We start from the raw sequence: 17784 nt of genomic DNA on the forward strand, positions 1-17784 counted from the left end.
TTCCTCAAGTGAAAAGTTAAATAGACTCTGACCTGAGATGTAACTAAGCATGGAATAACTACTAATTTGCAAGTTAAAGTGCAACCCCTAAGTCCGAAAATCTTCCATTGATTCTGTAACGACATAACCAAATAATACAAATCATAGCATTTCCCAGGTTCTAAAAATGCTAGACTGAAGAATTGTTTTACAAATGTTGGATTTCATCACCTCCAGATTTATAGGAGTCCAATGAACAGTCATAAATCGAGGATGTTTCCCATCATCTAACTATGATATAATAGTTCCCTGACTAGACAGATTATCAAGCTAAACAACTAGGAATATACAACAATTATAGCAATCTTAGCACAATTCCAATTATTTTCTCATTTCTTCCCATTGCCAATCTCTACATCATCATAGTTGTAGTCATCATCATCATCATGAGGCAAATGCTCCCTGTAGGTAAGAACAACCAGTTAACATGGCTTCTTTGTCACAGATACAAAATTGAGATACAAAAATAAAACAAATCAAGACACCACAAACAATTATGGTAAGTGTGTTATCCAGAAGCCAAAAGCCACACAGATTGTTGTTGTAATAAGTAAAAAGAATATATTGCCTGTAAGTTACTTGATGAAAACTTGAAATGTCAAGAATCCTCTATTACACACACACGTGCGCGCGCGCACACACATATATATGATAAGTGATAAGAGTATAAGGTCAAGAAGTTACTATATGATAACTAAATATTTTGGAGTTCATTCATGTTCAAGGATCAGGTTCAATTTGGAGATGAATTTGGCTCTATCCTCTCTAGCCTCCAATGCAAGTAGGAACCCAGACCATTGTGGGGAGAACTCGCTGAAAATCCCCAGTTATAAGGTTAACCAAATATTTTAGAGTCCTTTCATATTCAAGGATCAGTTTCAATTTGAAGTTGGCAGTATCCTGTCTAGACTACAATACCAGTTGGAGGCCAGACTATTGTGGGGAGCCTTACAAAAAATCCCCACTTATAAGGTTAAGAATTTAATGATACCTAGTTTTTTCATGTTTGACGATCAGTTTCAATTTGAAGACAATTCAGCACTCACTGTCCTGTCAACCTCAGATATTAACTCGTTAGAGCCCTCAAAAGGGAAGCCATGGCCTTTAAATTTCTGAACTCTAGTTATCATTGGGCTCTTATAAGGTTCCAAATCATTGATCCACAGACAAAATGTGACACTTTAACTATATGAGATGAATAATGACTCCACCTTTTTACTTAGTATGTAACTTCTGAATTAGTTTCATTTGGACAGGAAGAAGAATGGGAAGAAGATCAGTAATCATTTGTTTTACTTAGCAGGACAAGTTTTCATCTTTTATATATATATAACAAGGCTACAAACAAAAATAACTGCTCAGATCTTTTCTACATGCTATGCCATCATAAGCAAAAGAAAAAATTGAGTAACAAACTTCAGGAAGATGAGAACTACTTCGGAAGGGGAAAAAAATAGCAATGCTTCAAGGAAACATAAAACGATACCTCAGTCTTTCGCAAAGACGTGCAAGAGCGTCTGATCCTGTTCTGGATGCAACATCCTCAATCTCAGAAGCATTAGATGGAGTCACACAGTCTGCAAGCCTAAATTCACACAACTCTTTCAAGGAACAAGCATCAGTCAATACAGCCGAATGACCACCACCAGCTGCAAGTTGCCTTACTTCCCCAACACACCTACACAAGAGTACTTTCATCAGAAAGATTTTATCAAAATTTTGCAGGAGTTTCCATGAGACAGCTCAGTTATATCATACCAATCAATTGGTGATGGATACCAAGCATATGTAGACATATCATTTGCTGCCTGACCATAGCTATTGTATCCCCACCCACAAATTCTTCCATCTTTCATGGAAATAAGTGTATGAGAATGGCCACAAGCAATAAGTTGCACACCAGTTGGAACAACCAAGACAGGGATGTTCCGGAGCAACATGTCAGATTCATTTAGGTTGCATGAAAAGAGTCCACTTTGGGGGCCTAGGCCTAATTGCCCTGCTTGACCACCACCCCAAGCATAAAGAGCTCCCTTGGAAGTCAGAGCACAGGTATGTACACCACCGCATGCAATATCCTTTATAGATATCCCATCAAGAGCGACTACTCGCCTTGGTACCAGCTCCTTATCCCCGTATTGCAGAGAACAATGCCCAAGTTGTCCCATATTTCCCAATCCCCAGGTATAGCTGCAAGATCAACATCATAACATTGTGAATGATGAAGAATTTGCAGTGTCACTGAGACGAACAGGAAAACTAACCTTAAAAATGGGACACTTTCAAACATAAAAACAGGTATCATTTTGTCATTAGCGAAAATAGAGAGTACTCAACAAAGGACCCAAAACCATTGTTTCTTAGATAAAGGAGGCCATAATGAATTTACTCAAGGAAAAGCAATGTATTAAAAGAGAAGGATGCAGAGACGTGGAGGACCTCCAAGTCCTGATTTAAGGTTCTTTTTTTTCCCAAAAGGGGAAGTGAGAGCAAGATATTCTGCACAAGCCAGAAGGCCAAACAAACGTCATATTCATGCAATGCTCTTCTAGGTCAAGCAACTCTTTTGCCTGTGCATTAAATGATCTAGGGGGCAAAGAAAAGTATAGCATAAGATAGGATAAAACAAAAGGTACATTTTACAGGTCTAATAAATTTGATCACAATGTGGAGTGATGCAACAGGCGTGGAGGCTGAGGATGGATTGTAACCTAATGATATCACAAGACCGAGTAATCCTAATATATTGTAATATGACCACTATCTATTGCCAATAAATTTTAACAAAGTACAAAAATACAGAATCCTTAAAATATATTTATTAGAGAGAAATCGCAAGCATGATTTAAGCACAAAAATAATCTTATAGCAATAGCAACACAAAGTACAATGCTCTCATTGGGAGCCTACTTGTTATTCAGTAAATAAACTAGCAGCCAATGTTTCATGACAGTTAATATGTAAACTATCATTACCATATAAATGCTTACTAGTGCGGCTACTTTTATAACAGGGCAAAAACTTGTAGGAACAAAATGAAGAATTGTAGCATGGTTACCACTAGTTAGATATAATCAAAGTGAAAACAGAAGTAAAAAAATTAGTCAGGGTACAAGTTAACAAGTAGCATGAACAACAGAAGACCAACAATGAAGTTACGTTTTCATGGATGATATGTGTCTATAACCAAGCTGTGGGGATAGAGACTGGCATATCAAGATGTATCCCATTTCCATAGCATCCCAAGACTCCTGACCAGATGCAAGGTTCCCATTAGAAGATTTTTCCAAACCTTCAAATAGATTTACATGTTGCATGAGGAAAAACCACATTTCTTGTGTCTAACAATAGAACCTATCTCCATCTAAGAAGTCCTTCAGAGCACTTACACCTCGCCATTTTCAGATATAGCCGCTGTGTGGTACTCCCCACAAGACACTTGGGTAATCTTCACAAGTTCAGGGGCTTCATTAAGGAACTTTGAATAAGCATTTATAACACGAGCCCCCTGTAGTCCTTCACAAGTAATACCCCTACCAAGCTGACCATACTCATTGTAACCTGATTTATCAGAACATTATTAAAATTCTGATTAATAGGATGACAGGAAGCAAGGTATAAATGCTTAGGTTTCCTTGTCCAAATTACATGATCTATGTAACATGATAAGTGCACACATTCAAACATCAATGACAGAAAAACTACATACCAGTATCTCCAAATACATACAGACGCACACACATATATACATACATAAATAAATACATAGCCTTGCCTGCACAACACCATGTGTGCATGTGCCTAAAACCGTCTAGTATACTTTTTGATGGAGATCAAGATCACTCATTTCAAGTTTATTCTAGACGTAGACGTAGAAGATAAAAACAATTGCTGATTGCACTGAAATTAGGATTCTCAGTTGCTTTAAAATTAGGATTTCTAATCTTATTAAAATTAGCTTTTTAATTTAGTTCAATTTTTATCACTTCAGTTTAGTATTTCTATTGAGTTGAAAAAGATAATTTTTTATTCAACCTAATTTTTCCACTGCATCTAACTCTGATTTATAGAGTTACAACACATGTAAAACAAAAGCCAGAGATAACCTCTTGGCTAACTTGAAATCTAGGAACAGAAAAATAAATTCAAAAATAAACAACATGATCAGATAAGATAGTTTCCTAACAAACAAATTGAATCTAATCTTTTATTAAATAACACAAATTTAAACTAACTAGAAAGATGTAACCTTTCAACACTCTCCCTCAAGTTGGTGAATAGATATCTATCATTCCCAGCTTGTCTACCAAATCTTCAAAACTATGTTTGGACAGTCCTTTGGTGAGTATATCTCCTATTTGTTGCATGGTTGGTACATAAGTCATGCAGATCACTCCATTTTCAATCTTTTCCTTAATGAAATGTTTATCCACCTCTACATGTTTCGTGTGGTCATGGTGAACTAGGTTGTAGGCAATGCTAATCGCAGCTTTGTTATCACAAAAAGCTTCTTAGGTTTCTCACTTGGTATCTTGAGTTCCACCAACAGTCTTTGAAGCCATATCAGCTCACGTGTTCCTTGTGCTAGTGCTCTATATTCAGCTTCTGCACTACTTCGGGCCACAACATTCTGCTCCTTGCTCCTCCATGTGACTAAGTGTCACCATACAAAAGTGCAGTATCCTGTTGTTGACTTTCTATCATCAATAGAACCTACCCAGTGTGCATCTGTATCCACACTTCTCTTCTCATTTTTGCCAAAGAATATTCCTTTTCCAGCTGTAGTCTTCAGATATCTCAATATTCTATGCACAACATCTATATGTTCTTAAAATGGGTCATGCATATACTAACTAACTAAACTCACTGCAAAAGCTATGTCAGGTCTTGTGTAAGCAAGGTATATTAGTTTTCCAACCAATCTCTAGTATTTCCCCCTATCTACTGGATTACTTGCCTTCATTCTTAGCTTGCCATTCCATTCTATATGTGTCTTAGATGGTTTGCAACCAAACATGTCTATTTCCTTCAATAAGTCAACTATGTATTTCTTCTAGGATATAGAAATCCCTTTTTTTTGTTCTAGCCACTTCCATGCCTAAGAAGTACCGCAATTGACCTAGATCCTTGACCTCAAAATCCTGTGCTAAAAATCCTTTTAGTCATACTAATTACTCCAAGTCATCTCCCGTAAGTATAATATCATCTACATACACTATTAGAATAGCCACTTTCCCATTTTGAGAGTGTTTGAAGAATAATGTATGATCCGTTTGGTCCTGATTGTACCCATATTTTTTTACAGACTTTGTGAAGCAATCAAACCAAGCTCTTGGTGACTACTTCAGTCCATAAAGAGATTTCTTCAACCTACATATTTTTCTACCTTCATAACCCCTATCAAATCCCAAGGGCAAGTCCATATACACTTCCTCATCAAGTTCCCCATTAAGGAAAGCATTCTTCACATCCATCTGATGAAGTGACCAATCAAGGTTTGCAGCTAGTGATAACAGTACTCTAATCGTATTAAGCTTAGCAACTGGAGCAAAGGTCTCATTGTAATCCACACCAAAGGTTTGGGTAACACCTTTGGCCACTAGTCGAGCCTTGTATCTTTCTATGTTGCCATATGATTTATACTTGATGGTGAACACCCATTTGCAGCCCACTGGGTATTTCCCTTTTGGTAGCTCTACAATTTCCCAAGTATCATTCTTTTTTAAGGCTTGCATCTCTTCCATAACTGCAACTTTCCACTTAGGAATTTTTAGAGCTTCATGAATGCTTGTAGGAACTTCTGCAGCTGTAATTTTTTCACTTAGAGCCCGATATGATGAAGATAGGTTGTTGTAGGACAGATAGTTGGATATCGGATACTTCATACATGATCTAATACCTTTCCTGATTGCAATTGGCATGTCCAAGTCCAAGTCATTTTGTTGTTGCAACATATCTTCTTGTTGACTGCCCAGGAAACCTGAGACTCCTTCGCATTTGGGATTTGTTCCCGGTTCAATCTCTTGGCAGTGCTCTTGGAGTGTGACAATAAGTACTTCCTGAGGAGCCTGATGCTTTGCCCTTCACGAATAAACACGGAGCTCAGGTTGGTGATTAAGCATGGGCAGATCTTCTCCTGTTCCCAGCTCTGTTTCTGTATTTTCCATAATTGTTAATGGGATAATTGACTCCGCTGGAGGTTTGGACAGATTTGGTGACCCGGTTGAGATTGGAAAAGGAATAGTTGAGAAATCCCAAAGACAATCTTCACTTAATTTCTCCCCCTGAAGAAAAGGATTTGGATAGTATGGTTGGTCCTTAAAGAAAGTAGCATCCATGGTGACAAACAATTTTCTAGTTTTAGGACAATAGCACTTGTATCCTTTTTGGCATGGTGAATATCCAAGGAAAAGGCATTTGTGGCTCAGGGATCAAGCTTGGTATAAGTGGAGGCATGAGCAAAGACAGTGCAACCAAAGGTTTTTATGGGAAGATTTTAGATTAATCGCGTGAGGATAGGTTTGGAGTAGGATTTGTAAGGGAGTTTGAAATTGGAGAACCCTAGATGGAAGACGGTTTATAAGATAAGAACCAGTGAGGATGGCTTCTCCCCAAAATAACTTAGGGGCATTATTTGTGAATGTCATGGCAAGGGCAACTTCTAATAAATGTCTATTTTTTCGTTCAATTATGTCATTCTGTTGTGGGGTTCCAACACAAGTGCTTTGATGAACAATTCCATTATTCTTAAGATAGGTCCCACGGATACAGTTATAGTATTCACCACCATTATCTATGTGTAGAATTTGTATGTGGGTTTGAAACTGGGTTTTGATCATTTGGTGAAAAAATTGGAAGGTGGACTCAGCAAAAGATTTTTCCTTAAGTAGGAAGACCCAACATAGACGTGTGTGATCATCAATAAAGGTGATAAACCATCTAGCCCCTGTGATATTATTTACTTTTGAAGGTCTCCAAATGTCACTATGAATCATTGAAAACGGTTATGACATTCTATAAGGTCAAATGGGATATGCAACTCGTGCATGTTTGGTTAATTGACATATCTCACACTAAAATAAATTTAGATCTTTATTTTGAAATAACGAGGGAAATAGTCTTTTTAGATAAGAGAAACTAGGATGCCCTAGTCTTTTATGCCATAACATAATCTTATTTGAAAGAGAAATGCGAATCGGAATAGATCCACTACTTAGAACTTGAGCTTGTTTATTCACGACTTGTTTGTGATCCTCTAAGTAGTACAAACCATCACATTCCTTAGCACCGCCAATCGTCCTCCCCGAATACAAATCCTGAAACTCACAATAAGAAGGAAAAATTTATCCACACACTGTAACTCTCTAGTTAATTTGCTAATTGAAACCAAATTGCAACTGAGACTAGGAACATGGAGGACTGAGTGTAGTGTTATATTAGGTGAAATGGACATTATTCCTTTGCCAGCCACAGATGATAGGGAGCCATCAGCAATTCGAATCTTAAAAGTCCTAGGGCATAGTGTATAATTAATAAACGGGTCATGGCTGCCTGTCATGTGATCGGATGTGCCGGAGTCAATATTCCATGACTCAACAGTTGCTGATTCTGTGGTCAGGGCAGATGAGAAGCTACCTTCTTGGGCTATAGAACAAGAGGGAGTAGGACTTGGTTGAGTATTGTGTTGCTGGAATTGTGTCTGCATGAAAAATTGTTGCAGTTCTGCCATCTGCTCAATGGTAAAAACAGAATGTCCCTGCAGCTTGTTGTCCTCTACTATGGCCTGGTAACATTGCCAAGATCTGAGTACATAACCTTGGTAGTGTCCCAAATCTCTTTCGCTGTCTTGTGAGAGAGATAATTCTGCCCTGTTTTAGGCTCCATCGAGTTTACCAGCCAAGCCATCACCATGGAATTCTCAGATTCTCATGTGAGATAGCCATGTTCAGTTGCTGCTAGTGTTTGAGTCCCCCCTATTAAGTAGCCTAGTCGTCCCTTGTCATGAATGACGAGAAGGACAAATTGGGACCAGTCCAAATAATTGCTCCCATTTAATTTATGTTGGGTAATCTGCAAAGTGTGACATTCAGCAATATTGCTGGCAGGAACAGAGTTGGATGGTTGGGTAATTGTCTCAAAGGATACTCTAGAGGTTCCATCACGAGCATGGCCAATCATTGCTATTTTAACCATGGATAATAACCTTTTTTTTAGGAAATCAGAGAGTGCTCTGATACCATATTGAGTTGGAAAAAGATAATTTTTTTATTCAACCTAATTTTTCCACTACATCTAACTCTGATTTATAGAGTTACAACCCATGTAAAACAGAAACTAGAGATAACCTCTTGGCTAACCTAAAATCTAGGAATAGAAAAATAAATTCAAAAATAAACAACCTGATCAGATAGGATAGTTGCCTAACAAACAAATCTGACCTGATCTTTTATTAAATAACGCAAATTTAAACTAACTAGAAAGACGTAACCTTTCAACAATTTCAACTAAGATTAAAGTTGTATTTCCTTTAGGATTATGAATTACTTATAAATAGGGTTGATTATAACAATATGGATTATTATTTATCTTGAGAACTATTCAGAAAACTAGAGTCTTTTCTCTTTCTCTCATTATGCTCATAATTTGTCATCTAATTTCTCTTTCTTTTCTCATTAAATTCCTTTCTTAGCCCAATTTCTAATCCACATAAAAAAAATGCTTCCATTGTCCAACATTTTTTCAATGCAATGCAACTAAATCCATAAAAATTTGTTGCACTGAAATGAAAAACAATAATTTGAAATCCTATTTGGAAAACCTCTTTATTACGACAATGATGAGTCACAAGTTTAGAAGGCAACATACCCCAAGCTTGGACCAGGCCTTCCTCAGATAAAGCCACTGTATGAACTGCTCCACAGGAAACTTGGCGAATAATCTACAGCAAATTAAAAGTAAAATGGAATTTAAAATTATATATATGTATGTATAAAGGCTTGATGACATTAACAGAATCATATTTGTTTTTTTAAAAAAAAGGAATAGCGTCTGCGTTAGGATCCAAGATCAGATCATGAATCAAGGAATAATTTTTTTTTTAACAGGTACGTGAAGGCAAGTGATAAGAGTTTATAAACAAGTGTCAAAGAAATGGAGCATTAAAGAACACAAGATATATACAACACGTGTCAAGGAACAAATAAACAATTCCGCTTAGCGAAGAGGTTGTCATCATGACCGCCAAGGTTGTGGTGATGGAAGCTGATTCTTAACTGAAAATCGAAAGATTCATAGTAGAACACAATGAATGAATGCTTCGAATGAATTGGAAAATGGAAAGATTTGCACAAGTTACACATTTATTCACCACCCATTGGCCGGTTGGTTGATTTTCACATGCATCTTGGTGACAACCCTCTTTCCTGGAAAGTAGTCACCACCTAAGCTACAGAAAATGCTTTTTGACCAAAAGCTACATAAACACATATTACATTTTTCCCTTTGTTGATTGAGAATGGTATTTATGGCTCCATATCTAGTGTGAGCATTAGAGCATTGAGAGGACCGTTCCCTAGTACCAAAGGACCAGGAAGGATGCACCTTTGATGTACTAGTTATCGTGCCCATGGTAAACACTGGGTAGCTGAATGCAAAGCAGATACCTTTTGAAAGCATCTAAGTAGTAAGCATAACCTAAGATGAGTGCACTCCTATTTGATATCCCTTTGATCTGAGATCTCTTATTGAATTGTTCATTGAATGAGTATTCTCAATATTATGCCTTGAAGATGACTTGAACCTCACACTCTTTAGCATGAGATTTTGAATCTCACTTTTTTTCTAGTGATCTAATCATGCGATATCTTTTCTTTTTCTTTGTTTTTTTATTTTTTCATTCGAGATGCTATGTGAATGAACCTACTGTTGGATCTAACGAGTTAAAATTAAAGTGAAAACTAAAAGAAAATATTTTATTCTTATAAGGGCACTCTTCATTTCAAAATACAAGATGAAAGAAGATTCTCTTTGAAAAGTAGTTTTGTCCCATCTCCTAGAGCTTGAAGAACTCCCAAATGAACTAAGGATACTCATATATAGCTTTGTTTGTGATAGATATTTACCAAAAAATCAAGCATCCCTAATCCTCTCTAGAAGTAATTGGTTCCTTGCCACAGAACAACATTTCAATTCCTCCTTTTGTACTTGACCAATATGCATCCCATCAACATTAATTTACCCTCCAGGGAGTCTTTACTTGTTTCTAACAACCATTTTCCATGAAGTTTACTCATTTTATCCAATCTTTAGTACTTCAAACCAGTACATAATATAGTAGTAAAACATGAGTAAACTGTTTCTTTGAACTTTGTATAAGCATAGCATACAGTGCACCTCTTCTTAAGGCAATGATAAGGGTTTGAAGTTTATACAAAAAATAAATTATATTTTGAACCTATCTCTGTAAAGAACCTGCTCAGTAACATAGTAAATAAGCTATAAATATGAGATAACCAGATAGAAGTAGATGAGGAGTGAGCTCAAATAGCCTGAGAATTACCTAAACAAGACAGTGCACCAGTAAAGCCATAACGATTAGATCAAATTAGCAAACCTGGGAAGAACCTCCATGTGACAAAATTGAACTGTAAATGCTGAAGTGATGTGTTTACAAGCAAAAAACTTTTCCAACATATACATTTAAGAAGATAATTGAAAGACCTATTACATCTGTTTGGAAAGGAAAACCAACCCCCCCTCCCCCCCAATGATAACTAAAATAAGTTATTAAGCTTAAAAAGCAGATATAATGCCTTGCAGCTCATGCAGTTTACTTAGTTTCTAGCTACAGCATGGTGAGTAAACTGATTATAATTCAATGTCATCATCCTGAATTTATTAAAATTTAAGATGTATTAAGTACCGTATTTGGAGTAAAAGCCCCCCAAAATAAATGTGGATAGTTTGATCCCTGTAAATACAGGAAAAAAACATATTAATATGTTTAGAGAGAGAGAGAGTAAAAAAGATGTATCAGAGGTTAAAAGGAAATGGTAAGGATATAGTAAGGATATAGAGGTCACAAATACTACTTGATTCTGCCCCCAGACCCAGAGTCTACTTGTTGAGACGATTCCATTCTTTTCACGAGGTTCTGCAATTGCAGCAGTACAATGTGCTCCACAAGATACGGATTTCACAAATTCAGTCTGCAGCTGCTTTACTTTCTTTGGGTGTTTCCTACCGTCTTCAGTCCCATCCCCCAATTGACCAAAATCATTCGCCCCTGGTGGAAGTCATTTATAAATGAGAATTATTGCTCTTGTTCTATAAGCATTGTATAACACAAATTATACTCATTGAGCATCTTCCAAACTCGTGTTGCTTGTCAAGGGAGACTATGTACTTTGATTATTGATGGAGGTAGTTGTTCCAATCTAGCTTCAGAGGAGCTTGTTGAGAAGCTTAATCTAAAGACAGAAGATCATCCAAATCCCTATCAAATAGCATGGGTAAATGACGCATCTATTTTGGTGAGTTCTCGTTGTCTAGTGACGTTTAATTTCAGTAATAATTTTGAGTTATCAGCATGGTGTGATGTTTTGCCAATGAAAGTTGCCCATATTATGCTTGGAAGACCATGGCTTTTTGATGAAAGGGTCCAACATGATGGCTATGAGAACACTTACACACTTGTGCACAATGGGCGAAAGAAGATCCTTCGTCCAATGAAGGAAATTCCACCACATAAGCAACCAGAGGAAAAAGTAGCACCCTTGAAACTAGAAGAGCCATCAAATATTCTTATTAAAAAGCAAGTCGAAGTTACTAGAAAGGACGAAGAAATCATCAATGATGAATCTAGAAAGCAAGAGGTGATGAAACTAATCTTAGATCAAACAATAGAAGAGCTCAAAGAAGTTGAAGAAGTTTCAGAAGAATCGATGTTTGACTTCCCAAGGCCAAACATTATCGTGAGTGGTGGCAAACATGAAAAATCTGCTGAAATTTCTTTTGAATATAGGGAATTCAAGAATCTTATTCTTCCACAAAACAATTTACAAGAAGAGTGTGGGAAACAACTTCCCACAAGTTTGTTTAAGACACATAATTATTTCGAGAATTATCAACTTGTTGTACAACATCAAAAAGTTTTTCAAAGTCCAGTATTTGTCTTGCATGAAATTGAACAAGTTCAAGAGATCTTGAGATCTTGTCTTACCATGGGAAAGAGACGACGAAGAAAGAAAGGGTGGAAGGCATTGCTCGGAATTTCAATTGATCGTGGAATATCACTAAAACTCGAGGTCGAGTTTTTTTTCAAGTCAGGGGGAATTGATGAGGATGAATATTCAAGATATATATCAAGAAAGGGAATTAGTATTAGTTGTAATTAAAGTAGGATTATTATTACTTGGAATTAAATTAGGATTAATATTTATTGAAGTCTAATTAGGATTAGCTAGTTGAGTTATAATATAATTAGAATTTGAGTCATGATAGGTTATTAGATTCCTAGTAGACTTTGGATGTTATAATTAGAATTAGAATCATAATAGGTTATTAGAGTCCTAGTAGACTTTGGATTTCTTAGAGAAGCCTATAAATAAGCTAATCAATGTAAATCAAAGGAATGAATTTTTTATGAATAATATTATACTTTCTTTCATTGCAAGGTTGCAACCCTCAATGGTGAGACTCCATTGATTTTCTTCTAGGTGAGACTCCTAGAAGGCCTTAGTGAGACTCTAAGGTTTTCCATCTTTTCTTCATTGTTTCTTCTTTCTCTCTATTTCTTATCTTATAATTTTCTCTACCATAAAGTTTATTCCTTGTTCCTCTCCTTACACCTTAAAAATAAAACCCTAGCCCACCTACCCTTGAGTGTAGGCAACCATCCTAGGGTTGTCCTACATCAACCTGTTTTATAAAGTATCCCATTCCCAATTTTATTTGAGAAAGCTTTTAAGCAAGCCGCTTTTTCTTTAAAAATATTTATGTCTATAGTATAACATGTTGTAAAGCACTTCAATAACTTGAGAAAGTTTTTAGGCAATCAAGCAAGGCCAGAGAGTCAACATTAATCTGAATCAGGTCCCAATATCCATGAAAATACCACTTTAAAATCATAAAGACAATTCATTTTAATGACGTCAGACTGAATAAATTTTGCACAAAGTTGCACTGAAGTGAATAAAACCTGCATTTCCACTTAACATTGTCAGAAAGTAATTTTTTCTAGGAAAAATATCCACTCAAATTCCAGTTGAACTGAAAAATTTTAACATCTAACTGGTAGCAAAGCTGAAAAAAAAAGTGTTTCTTATCCAAATTTTACAGGTGGCTTTCTTTGGGGACTCAAACAATTTAACCATCAACCATCATAATGACAGCAGGGGAAAGGAAAGAACAAAATCAGCCTATAAAATACAATTCCTGCATAACCAATTAACTGCATGGTCTATTTTCAAATTTTCATCAATTTAATACTACAGTTTCTTGCTTAAAAAAAAAAGGATACTGGCAGAGAGGGAATAAGGCATTCTCATGCTGTTCTATCATGCACTTGTATTGTCAGTGAAAATTGATGCAATAATTTCTACTCTATCTACAGCTATTATAGAATTCTGAAACCTTTATATGAAATAATACAACCAGAAATTTTCGTTCATGCAGACAATTAATATGCAAATGAGGAAGACAACATCAATGAGTAGCCATATGAGGAAAGATAGAATAGGAATGCATTCATACTGAGGTAGGGGTGACACCAAATCAAGGACAATATGAGGGGAATCACCTAGAGTAGTTTGGCCCTGTTCTACAAAGACCTATGAATCACCAATGTACCCACTACCCACAGTAGTTTGCCTCTGGGCAACAAAGACCTATCAATCCCCAATACAAGAAATGATTTACATAAAAGTTGAAGATGTGAGTTCTCATGGGGTAAGAAGGCCAAAATGATGAGAGTAGTGACGCTGAGAAATGACATGACCGTCAATAAAACCAAATTGTGAAAAGAGACTCATGTAGCTAGCTCCAATTAATTGGTATAAGGGTTATTGGTTTGCGAAATAAGCAAAAACCAAAAGTCAAATATACAATAAACCTATGAAGACACTTCAAAAATGAATTTATTGTAAACAAGGCAATCATGTTAAACTGAAGAAACAACAAATTCAATAAGAATGCTAGGGCAAAGAGACTAACCCCAAGTAAATAGTGATCCATCCGAGGCCACGGCCGCAGTATGCTCTCGACCACAAGCAATACCCAACCACCGCGAATTAGCCCCAGCGGGGCATCCAAAAAGCTCAGGAGGGAGCTGCTTCGGGATCCTCAATTGACGCTCTTTCCCATTCCTACCAGTTTGCCCACGCTGGTTATATCCCCACACATAAATTGCACTCTTGGTTGGAATATTTACGGGCCGTGACTCTCCAAAAATATCACCAATGTCCATCAATTCCAATACCTACAAACCTAATAATTCAGCAAAGAACAATCAATTCATATTAAAATCACAAATTTCATAACTTAATCTCAGAAAAAATGAAAATGGAAGATCTTCAGACCCAAAACGAAACAGAAAACCGAAATTTCTACAACAGGGACCAACATTTTCCAGATTATTAACCAAATGATTCGATTTGATATTCCACATTGCATCAGTTTGATCACTCAGAAAATATAAAGGAGAAAAAAAAATAATAACAAAACACCTATTGAACCAACTAAAACCACCTGGATCAGTTCACGTATTCCTTTCCTTTCCTTCAAAACAAAAACAGCACAAGAACATCAATCCAAAACTTTTCTTTTCTTTTTTCCTTTGTTTTGTATTACCTGTGGGCGAGAATATAAGTAGATTTTCCGAGAAAATGAAGGTGTGGGGCGCGGATTGTTGCGAGGGAAAATGAGGGGAAATGTTGGATTGACTTTCGTCCCCCAAAATTCTGGGGGCGGGTATGTGGTTAGTGTCCACGAATCTTCTAGATTCTCACCTAACAACCGGCAAACATCCTAAAATTACACGGGAGGCCCTGAGGACTTTGAGATATTGTGGGTTGCTTCCCCAAATATTTCAGAATTGCACATTTGAACTGGACCTAGTCAATGGTGAAGGAGGTCCTATAGAAGGCAAGGCACGTCAATCACCAATCCTAACCTCCAAATATTAGGAAAGAAATAAAATAAAATTTTTTAAAAATCATCTCATTTATCCCACCAAATTTATTTTTAAACACTACCTTATTTTATTTTAAAATATTATTCTTAAGAATGGATTTTTTTAAAATAATATTTTTTTTAGTTATTTAACCATTTGTCTTTTCAAATATTTTTGTAGGGACAAAATATAATTTTTTTATAATTCATCGTATACTCTCAAAACCATTTTTGTTTTCAATCCCTATCAGTATGCGTCATTCCAAAGTTTTTAAGATATATTTGAGAAAATAATTTAAAAGTTAATTCAGAGTTTAGGCTTCCAAGGAGATCTAAAGCTTCCTCAAATCTTCAAAAGAGACTTCAAGGTTCAAACTACGTCAAGATTAAGTTATGCCAAGAATCAAATCACACTAAAGCCCACGTCAACTCCAAATTTAATCAAGTCATGACTTAACCAAAATAGCAAATCAAGATAATTCTTAAGTCAAGCCTAACCTCAAGTTAAGACAAAGTTCAAGTCATGTAAAAACCCAAACCAAACCAAAATGTAAGTCAACTCAAGACTCAAACCACATCAAGTTAAAGTCCAAATTAAGCTTTTGTGATATCAAATTTTTAACAAACTCTTCATTCAAAATCAAGCTTCTATGATATCAAGCCCCTTATTAACCATTAGGAATGGAGGAATTAGATGATAAAATAAATATTGCACTTACATAATGTTTCAAAAGGTTAATTTTATTCACACCCCTTGAAGTTTAGTGTAAGCCACCATTAGTATCAAATTTCATTAATTAGAATCCCTATAGATATATTTCATATATAAAATTATTTTTAAAGAATAAAATTTATTTTTAGAGATTTTTCAAAGACATATACTTAAAATCTTTATATTGAAAACCTCTTTAAAAATAAATTTTATAAACAAAATAAATTTATATGGACGTTAACTGATGGAGCAAATCTTGCACCCACCACAAATCATGGAAATGGTGGGGCAAATCATGCACCTATCATAAATAATGGAGAAAATCATGCGCTCACCAAAAATCATGGAGGAGCCCCATGAGAAAATCTATTATCTAATCTCTGTACAATTGTGTTACCTTACTAGACTTCACATCTTCCATTCAAAAAAGTCTTATTTCTGTCTCTCCATTGAAGTCTTCCCTTCTCTTTTTATTATGAATGTAAATAGGGGCACCATTTATTAAAAGTTTCAATCAAGATAATGTGTATGAATGGCCATTGGGCATGACTTCTTCCACTTCACCACCACAAGCTTGTGTCAATGTCAAGGCTCCTCTGCAAGAGTGGCATTGTCGTATTGGTCATCAGTCTTCATGCATCTTACACCATGTGGTTTAGTCTAATTCTATTCCTTTAATTTTTGTGTCATCACCATTTAATAATTGTAACTCTTGTTAGTATGATAAAATGCAAAAACTTCCCTTCAACATTTCCTTATTATTTAGTTGTACTCCTTTGAAATTAGTTTACACTAATGTTTGGGGTCCTACCTCTATCTTCTACTTTTTATGGTTTTCACTATTATGTTATCTTTGTCGATCATTTTTCCAAATCTGCATGGTTATACCCTAAGAAGCTTAAATCTAATCTATTCATTATTTTTCCAAAAATTTGTCCCATTGTTGAAAAACATTTCAAAACTCTCTTGGTCACTATTTATTCTTATGGTGGAAATAAATATAAAGGCTTAAAATCCATTTCTTTTAAAGTAGGCATTCAACACCTTATTACCCCACCACATACCCCTAAACACAATAACACTGTTGAACGTCACTATAGACACATCATTGAAACTGGTCTTACCTTACTACGCCAAGCTTCTCTTTCCTTGTGTTAGACATTTGCTTTTCAAACTACCACTTATTAATTATCATCTCATGCCACTTTTACAATTGAAAACTCCATTTGAAAATTTGTTTCATCACTCTTCGAATTACACAAAACTTTGAGTATTTGGTTACTTGTGTTATCTTTGGCTCAAACCTTACACACACCATAAGGTTGAGGCTAAATCTAAACCTTACATCTTTTTAGGCTACTCTTTCGCCCAAAATGCATATAGATGTCCTACCACACACAAAATCTATATGTCTTGGCATGTCAAGTTTGTTGAGAATATGTTTCTATCCCAACAATTATTTTCTCCTCATCCTCGTGTCAATCCTACCAATCTTTCCACATAGACCGCCTCTTTATTCACTTTCATTCCACCAACAAATCCTCACTTTATAGTTGCAACCTCTCGACCCCTATCATCTTTATCCTCTACACCTCCTACATCTTTGTCTATAAGTCATACCCCTAGCCCTCCCTCATGCATTGAGTCCTTGACCTCAACCACTATGCCTAGTGATATCATTGTTTCAGGTCATTCCTCCACTAATCACTAGATCACGAAATAACATTTACAAGCCAAAGTAGCTATTTCAAGACACCAAGCATTCTCTATCAAAAGCATTGGAATCAACATGTACTTCCTAAACCCTTAAGCACTCTCATGGGCATGCTACAATGTATGATGAATTCAATGCCCTTTTACATAAT

The 17784-nt window shown here is 35.9% G+C and overlaps 1 protein-coding gene across 3 annotated transcripts; it reads right to left on the reverse strand.

Annotated features, from left to right (window-relative positions):
* Positions 1–73: 73 nt before the first annotated feature.
* On the reverse strand, positions 74–15021 carry LOC117930100 (ultraviolet-B receptor UVR8). 3 transcript variants are annotated; one of them, XM_034850555.1, is made up of 9 exons: positions 14887–15021; positions 14251–14523; positions 11121–11323; positions 10961–11008; positions 8905–8977; positions 3429–3600; positions 1798–2229; positions 1526–1717; positions 74–441 (listed from the first exon to the last, which is right to left on the reverse strand). In XM_034850555.1, the coding sequence occupies exons 2-9, from the start codon at positions 14501–14503 to the stop codon at positions 369–371; spliced, it is 1446 nt and encodes a 481-aa protein (XP_034706446.1). In that variant the 5' UTR covers positions 14504–14523; positions 14887–15021; the 3' UTR covers positions 74–368. The 3 variants fall into 3 exon arrangements, with proteins under 3 accessions (XP_034706446.1, XP_034706448.1, XP_034706447.1); XM_034850557.1 differs by having other exon boundaries at positions 11130–11323; positions 14887–15019; XM_034850556.1 differs by lacking the exon at positions 14887–15021 and adding an exon at positions 14785–14880.
* Between the last annotated feature and the right edge of the window lie 2763 nt (positions 15022–17784).

Source organism: Vitis riparia, chromosome 14 (assembly GCF_004353265.1).
Source record: "Vitis riparia cultivar Riparia Gloire de Montpellier isolate 1030 chromosome 14, EGFV_Vit.rip_1.0, whole genome shotgun sequence".
Classification (NCBI taxonomy): Eukaryota; Viridiplantae; Streptophyta; class Magnoliopsida; order Vitales; family Vitaceae; genus Vitis; species Vitis riparia.